This window comes from Ranitomeya imitator, chromosome 5, assembly GCF_032444005.1.
Source record: "Ranitomeya imitator isolate aRanImi1 chromosome 5, aRanImi1.pri, whole genome shotgun sequence".
In the NCBI taxonomy this organism is placed as follows: domain Eukaryota; kingdom Metazoa; phylum Chordata; class Amphibia; order Anura; family Dendrobatidae; genus Ranitomeya; species Ranitomeya imitator.
The window spans coordinates 21875523-21895899 of NC_091286.1; the positions used below are offsets into that span (position 1 = coordinate 21875523).

At 42.3% G+C, this 20377-nt stretch overlaps 1 protein-coding gene across 3 annotated transcripts in view; it reads right to left on the bottom strand.

Annotated features, from left to right (window-relative positions):
- Positions 1–9159, bottom strand: part of XDH (xanthine dehydrogenase) — an 89734-nt gene extending 80575 nt beyond the window's left edge. For all 3 annotated transcript variants that reach the window (XM_069768385.1, XM_069768384.1, XM_069768383.1), the window contains exon 1: positions 9013–9159. In XM_069768385.1, the coding sequence (XP_069624486.1) occupies positions 9013–9087 (75 nt within the window). In that variant the 5' untranslated portion in view covers positions 9088–9159. The remainder of the gene's footprint in view (positions 1–9012) is intronic.
- Positions 9160–20377: the final 11218 nt, after the last annotated feature.

Genomic DNA, 20377 nt, shown 5'->3' on the forward strand with positions numbered 1-20377 from the left:
AGGGCGGCCTGTGGGGGGTCTTCATGTGGTGCTCTGATTAGGTATTCATGTGTATGGCTTCTAACAGGTCACTGAGCCCTCACTGACTGGCCCCCTAGTTTACATAACGAATATTTTATATATATATTGAAAAAAAAAAAACTTCTGCAGGCAGGCGCTGGCCGTGGCACCTGGGCTACAGCATAATCGCATATGTACTGTGCATATAATTAATCTGGTTGAGGTTCTCCTGATATTCCCCCCCAAAAAAATTCCATTTGAAAATGGCACCCGCTGCGCCTGCGCAGTAGCAGCTATCGGTGTATATAGAGGTGATCCGATAGCTGCCGCTACTGCGCATGCGCTGGTGGTGCCATCTTGCTAGAGAAAAAAATGTCCTCCAAGATGGCACAACTGGCGCCTGCGCAGTAGCGGCTATTGGCGATCGCCAGCAGCTGCTATTGCGCAGGCGCTGGTGGCGCCGACTTACTAGAGAAGAAACAAAATGTCCTTCTCCAAGATGGCACCACTGGCGCATGCGCAATAGCAGCTATTGTCAATCACCAGCAGCTGCTATTGCTCAGGCGCTGGCGGCGCCGACTTACTAGAGAAGAAAAAAAATGTCCTCCTGCAAGATGGCACCACTGGCGCATGCGCAGTAGCAGCTATTGGAAATCGCCAGCAGCTGCTATTGCTCAGGCGCTGGTGGCGCCGACTTGCTAGAGAAGAAAAAATGTCCTCTTCTAACATGGCGCCACTGGCGCTTACGCAGTAGCAGCTATCGGATCACCTCTATATACACAAGACGGATTTCATCACCAGGTATCATTGTAATCAGTACAATGGCGCCGACCTGACACTGTCTGTAGGTTACTGAGCACAATCCTGCTGACAGGTTCCCTTTAAAAATGTTTCACCACTTGGTTTTACAGGCTCTTTGTTTCTGTGCACTTTTAACTTTCATGTGGTTTGTGGTCACATTAGCTTTGAACTGGTCAGAAAAAAAGACAGGGCTACAAACTCTCCCGTCAAACCTTCAGAACAACCTCTGAAATACTATTCTGCAGCCAGCAACGCATGCATTAATCAAACACTGAGGTTTAAAAAACAAATGGTACAAATGGTTGATGAAATCCAATTTTAAAAAAATGTGTTTCATCCCCAAATACGTCCATTAAAGTAAAAATAAAAAAGTGTTTGCAGAGGTGGACAACCCCTTTAAAACAAATTGCAAAAAGTTCTATAAACTTACAGGGAATAAATAATTGCAACCACATAAAATAGTTTCACATTCAGTGCAATCTGTTTACAGAGGTTTGCTCAGCATTTGCATTGAGAAAGTGCATACATAAAATCTCAGTGACCCAATGGGCTCGACAGAGAGTCCCTGTGGCACATGCTTGACCCAGTATGTATTTACAGTGGTATGTAAAAGTTTGGGCACCCCTGGTAAAAATTATTGTTATTGTGAACAGTTCAGCAAGTTGAAGATTAAATAATCTCTAAATGGGCTAAAGTTAAAGACGACACATTTCCTTATTATTTAATGCAAAAAAAAAGTACGGTATATATAATTTTTTTCTTATATAGGGTAATCTTTTACATTTCAAAAATTACAGAAAGGAAAATTGGCCAATGCAAAAGTTTGGGAACTTTGCATGGTTAGTACCTAATAAGTATCACAGCTTGTAAACACTTTTTGTACCCAGACAAGAGTCTTTCACTTGTTGTTTGAGGCATTTTCATCCATTCTTCCTTGGAGAATTCTTCCAGTTCTGTGAGATTCCTGGGGCGTCTTGCTTCCTCTACTATTTTGAGGTCTAGACATATATTTTCAATGATGTTCAGATCAGGGGACTGTGAGGGCCATTGTAAAACCTTCAACTTGCGGCTTTTGAGGTCTTCTATTGTGGATTTTGCTGTGTGTTTAGGATCATTATCCATTTGTAGAAGCCATCCTCTTCCTCTTCTCACCTTCAGATTTTTCACAGATGGGATTATGTTTGCATCAAGAATGTGTTGAAGTTTCATTGAATCCATTCTTCCCTCTACCCGTGAAATGTTCCCTGTGCCATTGGCTGCAACACAACCACAAAGCATCAATGATCCACCCCCATGCTTAATGGTTGGCGAGATGTTGCTTTTGTGAAATTCTGTGCCCTTTTTTTTTCCACACATCCCTTTAACCCCTTCCCGACCTTTGACGCATACGCTGCGTCATGAAAGTCGGTGCCATTCCGACCCATGACGCAGCATATGCGTCATGGAAAGATCGCGTCCCTGCAGGCCGGGTGAAAGGGTTAACTCCCATTTCACCCGATCTGCAGGGACAGGGGGAGTGGTAGTTTAGCCCAGGGGGGGTGGCTTCACCCCCTCGTGGCTACGATCGCTCTGATTGGCTGTTGAAAGTGAAACTGCCAATCAGAGCGATTTGTAATATTTCACCTAAAAAACTGGTGAAATATTACAATCCAGCCATGGCCGATGCTGCAATATCATCGGCTATGGCTGGAAACACTTATGTGCACCCACCCCACTCCTCCGATCGCCCCCCCAGCCCCCCGATCTGTGGTCCGCTCCCCTCCGTCCTGTGCTCCGCTCCCCCGTCCTCCTGTCCGCTTCCCCGTGCACCAATCACACCCCCCGCGCTCCAATCAAACCCCCCCGCACTCCGATCCCCCCCCCGCACACAGCGACCCCCCCGTGCTCCGATCCACCCCCCCGCACAGCGATCCCTCACCCCGTGCTCCAATCCTTCCCCGTGCTCCAATCCTCCCTCCCGTGTTCCGATCCACCCACCCCCCATGATCCGATCCACCCCCCCCCATGATCCGATCCACCCCCCCGTGCTCCGACGCCCCCCCCCCGTGCCCTGATCTCCCCCCCCTTATACTTACCTGGCCGCCCGAGGTCCGTCCGTCTTCTTTCCTGGGCGCCGCCATCTTCCAAAATGGCGGGCGCATGTGCAGTGCGCCCGCCGAATCTGCCGGCCGGCAGATTCGTTCCAGAGTGAATTTTGATCACTGAGATATAACCTATCTCAGTGATCAAAATAAAAAAAATAGTAAATGACCCCCCCCCCCCTTTGTCACCCCCATAGATAGGGACAATAAAAAAAATAAAGAATTTTTTTTTTTTTCACTAAGGTTGGGGTAAGAACTAGGGTTAGGGTTAGGGGTAGGGTTAGGGGTAGGGTTAGGGTTAGGGGTAGGGTTAGGGCTAGGGTTAGGGTTAGGGGTAGGGCTAGGGTTAGGGTTAGGGTTAGGGTTAGGGGTAGGGTTAGGGGTAGGGTTAGGGCTAGGGTTAGGGCTAGGGTTAGGGTTTCGGTATGTGCACACGTATTCTGGTCCTATGCGGATTTTTCCGCAGCGGATTTGAAAAATCCACAGTGCTAAACCGCTGCCGATTTATCGTGGATTTACCGCGGTTTTTCTGCGCATTTCACTGCGGTTTTACAACTGCGATTTTCTATTTGAGCAGTTGTAAAACCGCTGCGGAATCCGCAGAAAGAAGTGACATGCTGCGGAATGTAAACCGCTGCGTTTCCGTGCAGTTTTTCCGCAGCATGTGTACAGCGATTTTTGGTTCCCCTAGGTTCACATTGAACTGTAAACTCATGGGAAACTGCTGCGGATCCGCAGCGTTTTCCGCAGCGTGTGCACATACCTTTAGAATTAGGCTATGTGCACACGGTGCGGATTGGCCGCTGCGGATCCGCAGCAGTGTTCCATCAGGTTTACAGTACCATGTAAACATATGGAAAACCAAATCCGCTGTGCCCATGGTGCAGAAAATACCGCGCGGGAACGCTGCGTTGTATTTTCCGCAGCATGCCAATTCTTTGTGCGGATTCCGCAGCGTTTTACACCTGTTCCTCAATAGGAATCCACAGGTGAAATCCGCACAAAAAACACTGGAAATCCACGGTAAATCCACAGGTAAAACGCAGTGCCTTTTACCCGCGGATTTTTCAAAAATGATGCTGAAAAATCTCATACGAATCCGCAACGTTGGCACATAGCCTTAGAGTTGGGTTGGAATTAGGGTTGTGGTTAGGGTTAGGGGTGTGTTGGGGTTAGGGTTGTGGTTAGGGGTGTGTTGGGGTTAGGGTTGTGATTAGGGTTACGGCTACAGTTGGGATAAGGGTTAGGGGTGTGTTGGAGGTAGAATTGAGGGGTTTCCACTGTTTAGGCACTTCAGGGGGTCTCCAAACGCAACATGGCGCCACCATTGATTCCAGCCAATCTTGTATTCAAAAATTCAAATGGTGCTCCCTCACTTCCGAACCCCGACGTGTGCCCAAACAGTGGTTTACCCCCACATATGGGGTACCAGCATACTCAGGACAAACTGCGCAACAATTACTGGGGTCCAATTTCTCCTGTTACCCTTGAGAAAATAAAAAATTGCTTGCTAAAACATCATTTTTGAGGAAAGAAAAATGATTTTTTATTTTCACGGCTCTGCGTTGTAAACGTCTGTGAAGCACTTGGGGGTTAAAAGTGCTCACCACATATCTAGATAAGTTCCTTGGGGGGTCTAGTTTCCAAAATGGGGTCACTTGTGGGGGGTTTCTACTGTTTAGGCACACCAGGGGCTCTGCAAACGCAACGTGACGCCCGCAGACCATTCCATCAAAGTCTGCATTTCAAAAGTCACTACTTCCCTTCTGAGCCCCCACGTGTGCCCAAACAGTGGTTTACCCCCACACATGGGGCATCAGCGTACTCAGGAGAAACTGGACAACAACTTTTGTGGTCCAATTTCTCCTGTAACCCTTGGGAAAATAAAAAATTCTGGGCTAAAAAATTATTTTTGAGGAAAGAAAACGTATTTATTATTTTCACTGCTCTGTGTTATGAACTTCTGTGAAGCACTTGGGGGTTCAAAGTGCTCACCTCACATCTAGATAAGTTCCTTTCGGGGTCTAGTTTCCAAAATGGGGTCACTTGTGGGGGGTTTCTACTGTTTAGCCACATCAGGGGCTCTGCAAACGCAACGTGACGCCCACAGAGCATTCCATCAAAGTCTGCATTTCAAAACGTCACTACTTCACTTCCGAGCCCCAGCATGTGCCTAAACAGTGGTTTACCCCCACATATGGGGTATCAGCGTACTCAGGAGAAACTGGACAACAACTTTTGGGGTCAAATTTCTCCTGTTACCCTTGGGAAAATAAAAAATTGCGGGCTAAAATTCATTTTTGAGAAAATAATTTTTTTTTTTTATTTTCATGGCTCTGCGTTATAAACTTCTGTGAAGCACTTGAGGGTTCAAAGTGCTCACTACACATCTAGATTAGTTCCTTTGGGGGTCTAGTTTCCAAAAATGGGGTAATTTGTGGGGGATCTCCAATGTTTAGGCACACAGGGGCTCTCCAAACGCGACATGGTGTCCGCTAATGATTGGAGATAATTTTCCATTTAAAAAGCCAAATGGCGTGCCTTCCCTTCTGAGCCCTGCCGTGCGCCCAAACAGTGGTTTACCCCCACATATGGGGTATCTGCATACTCAGGACAAACTGGACAACAACATTTGTGGTCCAATTTCTCCTATTACCATTGGCAAAATAGGAAATTCCAGGCTAAAAAATCATTTTTGAGAAAAGAAAAATTATTTTTTATTTTCATGGCTCTGCATTATAAACTTCTGTGAAGCACCTGGGGGTTTAAAGTGCTCAGTATGCATCTAGATAAGTTCCTTGGGGGGTCTAGTTTCCAAAATGGGGTCACTTGTGGGGGAGCTCCATTGCATAGGCACACAGGGGCTCTCCAAATGCGACATGGTGTCCGCTAACAATTGGAGCTAATTTTTCATTCAAAAAGTCAAATGGCGCTCCTTCCCTTCCGAGCCTTACCATGTGCCCAAACAGTGGTTTACCCCCACATGTGAAGTATCGGTGTACTCAGGAGAAATTGCCAAACAAATTTTAGGATCCATTTTATCCTGTTGTCCATGTGAAAATGAAAAAATTGAGGCTAAAAGAATTTTTTTGTGAAAAAAAAGTACTTTTTCATTTTTACGGATCAATTTGTGAAGCACCTGGGGGTTTAAAGGGCTCACTATGCATCGAGATAAGTTCCTTGGGGCGTCTAGTTTCCAAAATGGGGTCACTTGTGGGGGAGCTCCAATTTTTAGGCACACGGGGGCTCTCCAAATGTGACATGGTGTCCGCTAAAGAGTGCAGCCAATTTTTCATTCAAAAAGTCAAATGGCGCTCCTTCCCTTCCAAGCCCTGCCGTGCGCCCAAACAGTGGTTTACCCCCACATATGAGGTATCAGCGTACTCAGGACAAATTGGACAACAACGTACGTGGTTCAGTTTCTCCTTTTACCATTGGGAAAATAAAAAAATTGTTGCTGAAAAATCATTTTTGTGACTAAAATGTTAAATGTTCATTTTTTCCTTCCATGTTGCTTCTGCTGCTGTGAAGCACCTGAAGGGTTAATAAACTTCTTGAATGTGGTTTTGTGCACCTTGAGGGGTGCAGTTTTTAGAATGGTGTCACTTTTGGGTATTTTCAGCCATATAGACCCCTCAAACTGACTTCAAATGTGAGGTGGTCCCTAAAAAAAATGGTTTTGTAAATTTCGCTGTAAAAATGAGAAATCGCTGGTCAAATTTTAACCCTTATAACTTCCTAGCAAAAAAAAATTTTGTTTCCAAAATTGTGCTGATGTAAAGTAGACGTGTGGGAAATGTTATTTATTAACTATTTTGTGTCACATAACTCTCTGGTTTAACAGAATAAAAATTCAAAATGTGAAAATTGCGAAATTTTCAAAATTTTCGCCAAATTTCCGTTTTTATCACAAATAAACACAGAATTTATTGACCTAAATTTACCACTAACATGAAGCCCAATATGTCACGAAAAAACAATCTCAGAACCGCTAGGATCCATTGAAGCGTTCCTGAGTTATTACCTCATGAAGGGACACTGGTCAGAATTGCAAAAAACGGCAAGGTCTTTAAGGTCAAAATAGGCTGGGTCATGAAGGGGTTAAGAATTGTTACCAAAGATTTCTGTTTTAGCCTCATCAGTCCATAGCACTTGTTTCCAAAAAGCACCAGGCTTGTTTAGATGTTCTCTTGCACACTTCTGATGCTGAATTTTATGGTGAGGACACAGGAGAGGTTTTCTTTTGATGACTCTTCCATGAAGGCCATATTGCAAGTGTCTCTGAACAGTAGAACAATGTACCACAACTCCAGAGTCTGCTATATCTTTCTGAAGGTCTTTGGCAGTCAAGCGGGGGTTCTGATTTGCCTCTCTAACAATCTTACAAGCAGCCCTCATTGAAATTTTGCTTGGTCTTCCAGACCTTATCTTGATCTCCACTGTTCCTGGTAACTGCCATTTCTTAATTATATTTGAAACTGAGGAAAGGGAAACTTGAAAACACTTTGCCATCTTCTTATAGCCTTCGTTTGCTTTGTGGCCTCCATCATTTTCATTCTCACAGTGCTCGGCAGATGCTTAGAAGATCCTATGGCTGCTGTTTTTGGCACAAGGTTAGAGGAGGCTGGGTTTTTATGAAGCTGGAAACCTGGGATTTCTTGGACATCTGGAGCACAGCGCTTACTGTGTGCACCTACCTTTAGAAATCATTTCATCTTCAACTTGCTTAACTGTTCACAATAAAAGTAATTTTCACAAGGGGTGCCCAAACTTTTACATGCTAATGCATATATGTTTTTTTCTGAATAATTTTTACTCTGGGATCCAATGGAGTCTCTCAACCGTATGTATCACAACATATAAAAATCTCTGCTTAATGCAATATAATATTCCCATCAAATGCAATTACATTCAAGTTCATAACAACCAAAATAACTTTTTTTCATGCAGAATAATATTTCAGAATTGTGATAGTGACAAAATAATTTATTGCAATGTCAGGTTAATTAAAATTGCAATAAAAGTGAAATTATAAAAAAAAATGAAAATATTAAAATTATATTTCGAAATGCAATTAAATATTACAAAAATTGAAAAATGTGTTTTTTTACATTTTTACAATTTATAAAAGTATCACATCTCTCAATGTATGACCATATGTATCACAAAATATAAATCTCTGCTTAATGCAATATCATATTACCATCAAAAGCAATTACATTTTAGTTCTTAACAATCAAAATAACTTTTTTTTTTCATGCAGAATAATGTTTCAGAATTGTGAAAGCTTCAAAATAATTTATTGCAATGTCAGGTTAATTAAAATTGCAATAAAAGTGAATGAATATATTAAAATTCTTAAAAAATCTAAATATTAAAATTATATTTCGAAATGCAATTTAAATATTAAAAAATGTGAAAAATTTGTTTTCTTACATTTTTTCAATTGATAAAAGTATCGCTTCATAATTATTACCTTCACACATGTATTTTCATTGTAGACCTGCAGTTAATGTTTATCAGGCTATGTTCCCACGTTGAACGCTTGATGTGACAGATTTTCTGCACCCATTAAGTAAAATAGGTTACTGGCATTTTTTAAAAAAAATATGCAGCATAAAAACTCACCAAAAACTCATTGTGCAAACGTAGATCATAATTGAAATGCTGCAGATATTGCTTTGAAAATTTGTGCAGAACAGCTGTCAATTCACCCAGCGCATTGCAGAAGGTAAACTATGGACTCACAGTATAAACTAACAAGCTGCGGATCCGAAATTCACAGCACTTATCAATTTACCCTGCAAATATTTTTATTTTTTTTGCATCGTGAGTGCATAGCGCCGCTACTGTACAGATAGAAAATCTGTTGCATTTTATGCCCTGTTGGAATGAATATTGATTGTTTTATTGCAGGACCATGTTATCAACTTACATAAAAAAATAAAGGAAAAAAAAAATAAATTTGAATTTAAACTAAAAAGAGAAATCAAAAGCATTTTTTTTTTTTTAAATCGATTCCTTATTTTTAGCTTTACGTTCAAAGAGAATATTTTAATTACTAATGAAAAAGTAATCCAACTTAATTAAAGTAAAAAAAAAAAAAAAAATTGGGGTTATTTTTTTTTACCTTTTTCCCGTTCACAAAAAATATCAGTTCATCTGGCAGATTGTTTGGGCCTGGCGTTTCCTGATTTTTTACCATCACGGCAGCAGACGTATAATCCCATACAGATCAGCAGTACATCCGAGTCCTCAGGCACAGACAGTGCGTAACAGGTGAACTAGCAGATACAGCTCTTTATAGTGTCTGAATGTGATTTTACTGGGGAGGAGCCGACCGGCCCATGCTGACAACCAATGATCAGACATACATGACAAAGTACAATGGCAGGAGCGAGCCCTAGTTCTACCAACTAGCTCATATGATTGGAGATGCTCCTCGCTATGGCGGCACGGTTCATTTTCCTGGGAGCTCCACCGTAGTGGATCAGTTTTCTGGCCAATGTGAAATCCGGATTAAAATAAAGAACCATCAACTCAATAATCTTTTCTGAAAGCAAGTATAAATGACATCAAAGAGTGGCCCTGGAAATATATTATTTGTTGATTTTTTCAAGTCTGGTCATGGCCAAGCCATCAGCTGATTGACCTTCTTAGTTTTGTATCATGGTGCATTAACACATTTCAGTTCTGTAACTGGATAGACAAGAATTGACTTGTTCCTAAAGTTGGAGAGCAAGGAGTTAAAAAAAAACCCTCCTCAATAACCTTCCTAAAAATGAAAAATAGCCACTCACAAAACCAAGTTCTCTATCGTTATTTTCTTGGCAACCAAACATAGACGTGTTCATTTTGGCACATGGAAAGCATCTTTGATACTGTCTAAGGCGAGCAAACGCTTCTACAGAAAAGTGATTCATCAAGGACTCTTCCTTTCTTGTTAACCTGCGTCCTACATATATCTCTTCCAGAGAATTTTTGGCTAAGGCCGGCGTCACACATGCGAGTTTTACGGACGTAAGAGCGCAGAATCTACGTCCGTAAAACTCGCAAAAAATACGGCACAATTATTCTCTATGCCCCTGCTCCTATTTGCCGTATTTTACTGATCAGTATTATACGGCTTTCTACGGCCGTACAAAATCGCAGCATGATGCGTTTGTCACCGTACTGCGCAAGAAATACGCCAATGAAAGTCTATGGAAGCGTGAAAAATACGGATTACACACGGACAAGCAGTGTGACTTGCGAGAAATACGCAGCGCTGTTAGAGAGAAAAGCCGGTAATTCAGTGCGGTGTACAGTAAAATCACACTGACAGCTTCCAGTAGAATAGGTAGAATAAATGTCTACACATAGAATAGGTATATATATATATATATGTCAGTGAGACACATATATGTATATATATTAATATTTATTCCAGCGCTAGACAGCTTGAAAGCCGGTAATTCAATTACCGGCTTTTTCCTTCTCCTTCCTAAAACCCGACATGATTTGAGACATGGTTTACATACAGTAAACCATGTCTTCTCTCCATTTTTTTTGCAGATTCCACACTACTAATGTCAGTAGTGTGTATCTGCAAAATTTGGCCGTTCTAGCTCTTAAAATAAAGGGTTAAATGGCGGAAAAAATTGGCGTGGGCTCCCGCACAATTTTCTCCGCCAGAGTAGTAAAGCCAGTGACTGAGGGCAGATATTAATAGCCTGGAGAGGGTCCACGGTTATTGGCCCCCCCTGGCTAAAAATATCTGCCCCCAGCCACCCCAGAAAAGGCACATCTGGAAGATGCGCCTATTCTGGCACTTGGCCACTCTCTTCCCATTCCCGTGTAGCGGTGGGATATGGGGTAATGAAGGGTTAATGCCACCTTGCTATTGTAAGGTGACATTAAGCCTAATTAATAATGGAGAGGCGTCAATTATGACACCTATCCATTATTAATCCAAATGTAGTGAAGGGTTAAATAAAACACAAACACATTATTTAAAATTATTTTAATGAAATAAAAACAATGGGTGTTGCAGTATTTTATTCAACGCCCAATCCAGTCACTGAAGACCCTCGTTCTGTGAGTAAAAAAACATAATAAACCAACAATATACTTACCCTCCGCAGATCTGTAACGTCCAACGATGTAAATCCTTCTGAAGGGGTTAAAACATTTTGCAGCAAGGAGCTGTGCTAATGCAGGCTGCTCCTCGCTGCAAAACCCCAGGGAATGAGGCTAAAAATAGATCAATGATCTATATTTAGCTTTATTTGCGGTGAGGCGCCCTCTGCTGGCTGTTCATAGATCGTGGGAAATTACCTAGAAAGCCAGGGAGCTTTCTAGATCATTGATCTATTTTTAGCCTCATTCCCTGGGGTTTTGCAGCGAGGAGGAGGAGGAGGAGGAGGAGGAGGAGGAGGAGGAGGAGGAGGAGGAGGAGGAGGAGCAGCCTGCATTAGCACAGCTCCTTGCTGCAAAATGTTTTAACCCCTTCAGAAGGATTTACATCGTTGGACGTTACAGATCTGCGGAGGGTAAGTATATTGTTGGTTTATTATGTTTTTTTACTCACAGAACGAGGGTCTTCAGTGACTGGATTGGGCGTTGAATAAAATACTGCAACAACCATTGTTTTTATTTCATTAAAATAATTTTTAATAATGTGTTTGTGTTTTATTTAACCCTTCACTACAATTGGATTAATAATGGATAGGTGTCATAATTGACGCCTCTCCATTATTAATTAGGCTTAATGTCCCCTTACAATAGCAAGGTGGCATTAACCCTTCATTACCCCATATCCCACCGCTACACGGGAATGGGAAGAGAGTGGCCAAGTGCCAGAATAGGCGCATCTTCCAGATGTGCCTTTTCTGGGGTGGCTGGGGGCAGATATTTTTAGCCAGGGGGGGGCCAATAACCGTGGACCCTCTCCAGGCTATTAATATCTGCCCTCAGTCACTGGCTTTACTACTCTGGCGGAGAAAATTGCGCGGGAGCCCACGCCAATTTTTTCCGCCATTTAACCCTTTATTTTAAGAGCTAGAACGGCCAAATTTTGCAGATACACACTACTGACATTAGTAGTGTGGAATCTGCAAAAAAAATGGAGAGAAGACATGGTTTACTGTATGTAAACCATGTCTCAAATCATGTCGGGTTTTAGGAAGGAGAAGGAAAAAGCCGGTAATTGAATTACCGGCTTTCAAGCTGTCTAGCGCTGGAATAAATATTAATATATATACATATATGTGTCTCACTGACATATATATATATATATATATACCTATTCTATGTGTACACATTTATTCTACCTATTCTACTGTAAGCTGTCAGTGTGATTTTACTGTACACCGCACTGAATTACCGGCTTTTCTCTCTAACAGCGCTGCGTATTTCTCGCAAGTCACACTGCTTGTCCGTGTGTAATCCGTATTTTTCACGCTTCCATAGACTTTCATTGGCGTATTTCTTGCGCAGTACGGTGACAAACGCAGCATGCTGCGATTTTGTACGGCCGTAGAAAGCCGTATAATACTGATCAGTAAAATACGGCAAATAGGAGCAGGGGCATAGAGAATAATTGTGCCGTATTTTTTGCGAGTTTTACGGACGTAGATTCTGCGCTCTTACGTCCGTAAAACTCGCATGTGTGACGGCGGCCTGACTGTTACAAAGCATATGAGCCACCTGAACTGTCACGCTAGAACTGATAGATCTTGTGATGACTTGTTGACTCCGATATTTTGCCTAGACATCCACCTCTTGGCTCTTGAATGGATGGACTTCATTTAATATTTTTCCAACTGTCATTGCGCTCACATGATGCAGTTTGGCCATTTTCTTGGCCGAGAGATTACTATCGATGAGCTGGATGATGCAGTTTCTCTTTTCTTCGAAAACTTCCTTCATGGCTGCTCCTCGATTTGAACTGGTGACTTTTCACTTAGGAATCAACTTAATAAAACACTGAGCTACTAGGAAATGTGAGAACAGGTTGTAATTAGTGATGAATGAATCTCTGAATGTTAAGGTCCGGCGGGTTCGAATGAACATTTAAAAAAAGTTTGGTTCAGGTACCAGAATAATACCTGAACCCGGACCCCATTCAGTTGAATGCGAGGCCTGAACATCCATTGTTATCTGTGTGGCAATGCTGCAAACACTGCCTCTGATCGGCGGTAAGATTACCACTGGTCAGAGAGCTGCGATTCCCACACTGTCAGATGACAGCACAAGCCAGCAGCTGTGACTGGCAGTAAAAAGTTTACAACCGGTCACAGAGTAATTGGCTGATGTGAGTACTACTCCCATCAACCTATGCCTGCTGTTGCTAATAACAGTGAGAGCAGGTGCTGCTGATGGGAGTGTTCATCAGCCGGCGCCTGCACTATAAATAAATGTTAAAAAAGCGACATGGGGTCTGTTATATTTTTGATAACCAGCACAGGCAAAGCTGACAGCCAAGGGCTGCAAACCTCAGCTGTCAAGTTATCATCGCTGGTCACCAAAAATAGAGAGGTCCCCACGCCGGTTTTTTTTTTTTTAATTATTTAAATAAATAATTTAAAAAACAGCCTGGTGTCCCCCCATTTTTGACATCCAGCTAAGCTAAAGCATACAGCTGGGGGTTGGTCCTCTGACACACATCCAGCTGAAGTAGGCATTGGTGTTACAAGGCTCCCCTCCAGCACGGGCCCGGTCGCACCCTCTGCGACTGCGATCGTTACGCCCCAGCAGAATGGTAACATTTTGCTGATGACAGTATTCAACCATGCAAAGTAATAAATAGCCAAGTGTGAAAACTATAGATACATGTTGTGTACATTATGTCCTGACATTGATCAGCAGCTGTCAGGACTCAGTTTAAATATAAGGTTGTCAATATGGGTTGCTGGCTCCCACAAAGCACAAGAGACAGAGCAGAGGTGAGAGGTGAGCAGTGCTGCTCTCTTGACCTTTTCCACCACAATGTAGCTACAAAAAAAGTGGATGTGCTGTGCTTATCTCTCTGCTTCTTGTGCCTGTACTGGACAGTACACAACATGTTTTGCATACTGAACCAATCCGAATGACCACAAAAAAATTTAAAATTTACATGAATTCAGTCCAGAACCATCATCAGTACATTTACACATCACCACTGCTCCAATCAATTATGTCTCCTCCCCACTGTCTTTCCTTAATGTCCCACCACACGGCCTCTCTCCATTACATCCCTCTAGACCGCCCCTATCCATAATGTCACACACTCTGCTTCTCTCAATAAACTCCCCCCACTGTTCCTAGCCACGTCTCCCAGCAATGCCTCTCTCAGTAATGCCCCCCATACTTCTTCTCTCCAGAATGTCCCCTCACATTGCTGTTCTCCATAATATCTCTCCACAGTGCCTCTCTCCACAATGTGCCCCCCACACTGCCTCTCTCTATTATGTCCCCCACACTGCCTCTTTCCATAATATCTCCCCCAAACTGATCCTATCCACAATGTCTCCCACACATAATCCCTCTCCAAAATATCTCCCACGTTGCCCCTCTGCATACTGTGCCCCCTTCCTCCCGATGCCCTTAAAGTAAAAGTAACACTAACACCAACTCCACCTGTACTTAATCTTCGGCTCCTCCTGGAGTGCTTACTGTCTCCTGTTGCATCCTCGCCACCTCTGCGCTGTGGCGACGGCAGTAGTGTGATGAGGTCAGTGCATGATAGTAACATAGTTATTCAGGTTGAAGGAAGACTTTAAGTCCATGTAGTTCAACCCATAGCCTAACCTAACTTGCCCTAACATGTTGATCCAGAGGAAGGCAAAAAAAAACCATGTGGCAAATAGTAAGCTCCACACTGGGGAAAAAAATTCCTTCCCGACTCCACATATGGCAATCAGACTAGTTCCCTGGATCAACGCCCTATCAAGGAATCTAGTATATATACCCTGCAACATTATACTTTTCAAGAAAGGCATCCAGTCCCCTCTTAAAGTTTAGTAGTGAATCACTCATTACAACATCATACGGCAGAGAGTTCCATAGTCTTACTGCTCTTACAGTAAAGAATCCGCGTCTGTTATTATGCTTAAACCTTCCTTCCTCCAGACGTAGAGGATGCCCCCTTTTCCCCGTCTCAGGTCTACGTGTAAAAACATCATCAGAAAGGTCTTTGTACTGTCCCCTCATATATTTATACATTGTAATAAGATCACCCCTTAGCCTTTGCTTTTCCAAACTAAATAGCCCCAAGTGTAATAACCTATCTTGGTATTGCAGACCCCCCAGTCCTCTAATAACCTTGGTTGCTCTTCTCTGCACCCGCTCCAGTTCAGCTATGTCTTTCTTATACACCGGAGACCAGAACTGTGCACAGTATTCTAAGTGTGGTCGAACTAGTGACTTGTATAGAGGTAAAATTATGTTCTCCTCATGAGCATCTATGCCTCTTTTAATGCATCCCATTATTTTATTTGCCTTTGCAGCAGCTGCCTGACACTGGCCACTGAACATGAGTTTGTCATCCACCCATACACCCAGGTCTTTAACATTGACGGTTTTGCCCACAGTTTTAGGATTAAGCATATAGTTATAGATCTTATTACTTCTACCCAAGTGCATGACCTTACATTTATCCCCATTAAAGCTCATTTGCCATTTATCAGCCCAAGCTTCTAGTTTACATAAATCCTCCTGTAATATAAAATTGTCCTCCTCTGTATTGATTACCCTGCAGAGTTTAGTGTCATCTGCAAATATTGAAATTCTACTCTGTATGCCCCCTACAAGGTCATTAATAAATATGTTAAAAAGAAGAGGGCCCAATACTGACCCCTGTGGTACCCCACTGCTAACCGCTACCCAGTCCGAGTGTGCTCCATTAATAACCACCCTTTGTTTCCTATCCCTGAGCCAGCTCTCAACCCACTTACACATATTTTCCCCTATCCCCATTATTCTCATTTTATGTATCAACCTTTTGTGTGACACCGTATCAAAAGCTTTTGAAAAGTCCATATACACTACATCCACTGGGTTCCCTTGGTCCAGTCCGGAACTTACCTCTTCATAGAAACTGATCAGATTAGTCTGACATGAACGGTCCCTAGTAAACCCGTGCTGATACTGGGTCATGAGGTTATTCCTCTTCAGATACTCCAGTATAGCGTCCCTTAGAATGCCCTCCAGGATTTTACCCACAGTAGAGGTGAAGCTTACTGGCCTATAATTACCGAGTTCAGTTTTTGTCTCCTTTTTGAATATTGGCACCACATTTGCTATACGCCAGTCCTCTGGTACAGACCCTGTTATTATGGAGTCTTTAAAGATTAAAAATAATGGTCTATCAATGACTGTACTTAATTCCTGCAGTACTCGGGGGTGTATCCCATCCGGGCCCGGAGATTTGTCAATTTTAGTGATTTTTAGATGCCGACGTACTTCCTGCTGGGTTAAGCAGGTGACATTTAATGGTGATTTTTTGTTATCACTGATCATATTGTCTGCCATGGGATTTTCTTGTGTAAATACTGATGAAAAAAAGTAATTTAGCATATTGGCTTTTTCCTCATCCTCATCCACCATTTCACCCAGACTATTTTTAAGGGGGCCAACACTATCATTTTTTAGTTTCTTACTATTTACGTAGTTAAAGAATATTTTGGGATTATTTTTACTCTCTCTGGCAATGAGTCTCTCTGTCTCAATCTTTACTGCCTTGATTTGCTTTTTACAGAAATTATTTAATTTTCTGTATTTATTTAATGCCTCATCACTACCTACTTCCTTTAATTCTCTACATGCTTTCTTTTTGTCACCACATCATGCTGCTGCACATCAGGACGGAGACTGACAAGACGTCCTCTGCTCTGCTACTGTCCTGGCGCCAAAGTGCCCAACTATATTTGCATCTGAAAGACGTGAAAAGAGCTGAGTACAGGAAGATGAGAACTAAAGTCTCTTGATTCTCTACGGGCCAGACGACATCTTTTGGCAGGCTGCATGAGGCCCACAGACTGTATGTTGTGCTGGTTTGCAGCAGGACAAGAGGCAGAGAGATAAATGCATCTCTGCCCCTTCCCTCCTGCATGCTCCTGCCACATGCAGCTCTGCCCACTGTTAGTTGTAGCTCCACTGTAGAGATTGAGAGCGCTTCATCCATACCACCCAACTTTTGAAGAAGGCAAAGAGGGACAAAGGTAGCGGCGCACACAGCGGCAAATTTTAGGCCATGCCCCTGACCACACCCATTTCACATCTGGTCACACCCATACCCATGCCCCAACCACACCCATTTAGCACTGCTGATTACACTGTTTCATAAACAATAATTGTAAACAGACAAAAATATGGCCACACAGTGCTCCATACTGTATAATGGCCACATATGATGCTCAATACTATATAATGGCCACACAGTGCTCCATACCGTATAATGGCCACACATGAAGCTGCATACAGTATAATGGCTCTACATGATGCTCCATACTGTATAATGGCCACACAGTGCTCCATACTGTATAATGGCCCCACATAATTCTCAATACTGTATAATGGCCACACAATGCTCCATACTGTATAATGGCCCTACATGATGCTCCATACTGTATAATGGCCACACATGATGCTCAATACTGTATAATGGCCACACAATGCTCCATACTGTATAATGGCCCTACATGATGCTGCGTACAGTATAATGGCCCTACATTATGCTCCATACTGTATAATGGCCACACAGTGCTCCATACTGTAAAATGACCCCACATGAGGCTCAATACTGTATAATGGCCCCACATGATGCTCAATACTGTATAATGGCCACACATGATGCTCAATGCTGAATAATGGCCACACATGATGCTCAATACTGTATAATGGTCACACATGATGCTCAATACTGTATAATGGCTACACAGTGCTCCATACTGTATAATGGCCCTACATGATGCTGTGTACAGTATAATGGCCCTACATTATGCTCCATACTGTATAATGGCCACACAGTGCTCCATACTGTATAATGGCCCCACATGATGCTCAATGCTGAATAATGGCCACACATGATGCTCAATACTGTATAATGGCCACACATGATGCTCCATACTGTATAATGGACACACAGTGCTCCATACTGTATGATGGCCCACATGATGCTCAATACTGTATAATGGCCACACAGTGCTTCATACTGTATAATGGCCCTACTTGATGCTCCATGCTGTATAATGGCCACATAGTATTTCATACTCTATAATGGCCCCACATGATGCTGGGTACAGTATAATGGCTACACATGATGCTCCATACTGTATAATGGCCACACATGATGCTCAATACTGTATAATGGCCACACATGATGCTCAATGCTGAATAATGGCCACACATGATGCTCAATACTGTATAATGGTCACACATGATGCTCAATACTGTATAATGGCTACACAGTGCTCCATACTGTATAATGGCCCTACATGATGCTGTGTACAGTATAATGGCCCTACATTATGCTCCATACTGTATAATGGCCACACAGTGCTCCATACTGTATAATGGCCCCACATGATGCTCAATGCTGAATAATGGCCACACATGATGCTCAATACTGTATAATGGCCACACATGATGCTCCATACTGTATAATGGACACACAGTGCTCCATACTATATGATGGCCCACATGATGCTCAATACTGTATAATGGCCACACAGTGCTTCATACTGTATAATGGCCCTACTTGATGCTCCATGCTGTATAATGGCCACATAGTATTTCATACTCTATAATGGCCCCACATGATGCTGGGTACAGTATAATGGCTACACATGATGCTCCATACTGTATAATGGCCACACATGATGCTTCATACTGTATAATGGCCACACATGATGCTTCATGCTGTATAATGGCCACACAGTGCTCCATACTGTATAATGGCCCACATGATGCTCAATACTGTATAATGGCCACACAGTGCTCCATACTGTATAATGGCCCCACATGATGTTCCATACTGTATAATGGCCACACGGTGCTCCATACTGTATAATGGCCCCACATGACTACCTCTTGAAGCTCATCAAGAGAATGCCAAGAGTGTGCAAAACAGTCATCAAAGCAAAAGGTGGCTACTTTGAAGAACCTAGAATATAAGACACAATTTCAGTTGTTTTACACTTTTTTTGTTAAGTACATAATTCCACATGTGATAATTCATAGTTTTGATGCCTTCAGTGTGAATGTACAATTTTCATAGTCATGAAAATACAGAAAAATCTTTAAATTAGAAGGTGTGTCCAAACTTTTGGTCTGTACTGTACATTTATTATTTTCTCTGCCATCTTGGATATGTGGGGTCTCTTTGTCACTTCCCCATTATATTTTTAGGAATTTTAGATATTGTATGTATTTAACAAAGGTATATAATTTTTTTTTAATCCCAGTTGGGTAGTCTTCATGTTCTTGTCCCGTGTACTTAGCCTTGGATGAACACAAATTGGTACAAAAACTATATAGAGTCTGTAAAACTGCCGTAATTTGGGTGTTAATCCTCCCCATTTTTTATCCAGTGTATAAAGGCTTTTCTTTAGCAGGGGCAGGGAAGCTGGTGAGAGTTGATGGGAAGATGGATGGAGCTAAATACAGGGCAATCCTGGAGGAAAACCTGTTAGAGGCTGCTAAAGACTTGAGACTGGCTCTCTACTTGCATACCTAAAACTGCCCCCCAATGTGGAGGAATAAAGCTACTATAATACTGTCTCCTATGTTAAAAAAAATATAACTATTAAAACATTACCCTATGGACTTCTTGGTAGAAGAACAATGACACACATCATGGTTGGGCGATAGCTGATGACTCAATGAGCGCTCAAGTGTCAGCAATCTATTGTGTATTGGCGAATTAAGTCCGGTTATTTGCACAAAAGTGAATATTTGTAGCAGATTTTTCCGCCGCGAAAACCAAAGTGTTGGCAGGAAAAATGCTTCATAAAATACGCGCCTATTTGAAATGTTTTGCATGCGTTTTTTTCATATTCATTTGAATGGGTGAAAAGAATGTTGGAAAAAGCTAAAATTATTGACGTGCTGCAAAAACGTTTTGATGATGCAAATCCGCGAGAATAAATTAGGCAGCATGAGAGATTTCAGAAATCTCATTCACTTTGACTCCTTCAACCGTTGACCCGCAGGTTAATAATTTTATACAGTAAAGGACACAATGAACCGAACAGGTTAGTATTAATCACGTTAAATAGCCAAAAAAAAACATTATTCTCAGAAGGAGACGCAAAGCGTGGAAAACACTGATCACTCAGTAACTCAGCTTTTCCTTGGCCATCCAATACCACTTACTTTATGCCAACTTTGTTTTCCTTTTCCCTTTCACACAGTTCCATAAAAGCGTCCTTCATTGTTGCCTCCCTGATGATCTACCTCCTGGACGAGTAATGTCTGCTGGATAACAATGGAAGAAGGAATGACAAGTGCACATTTTAGAATATAGCTTGGACTTT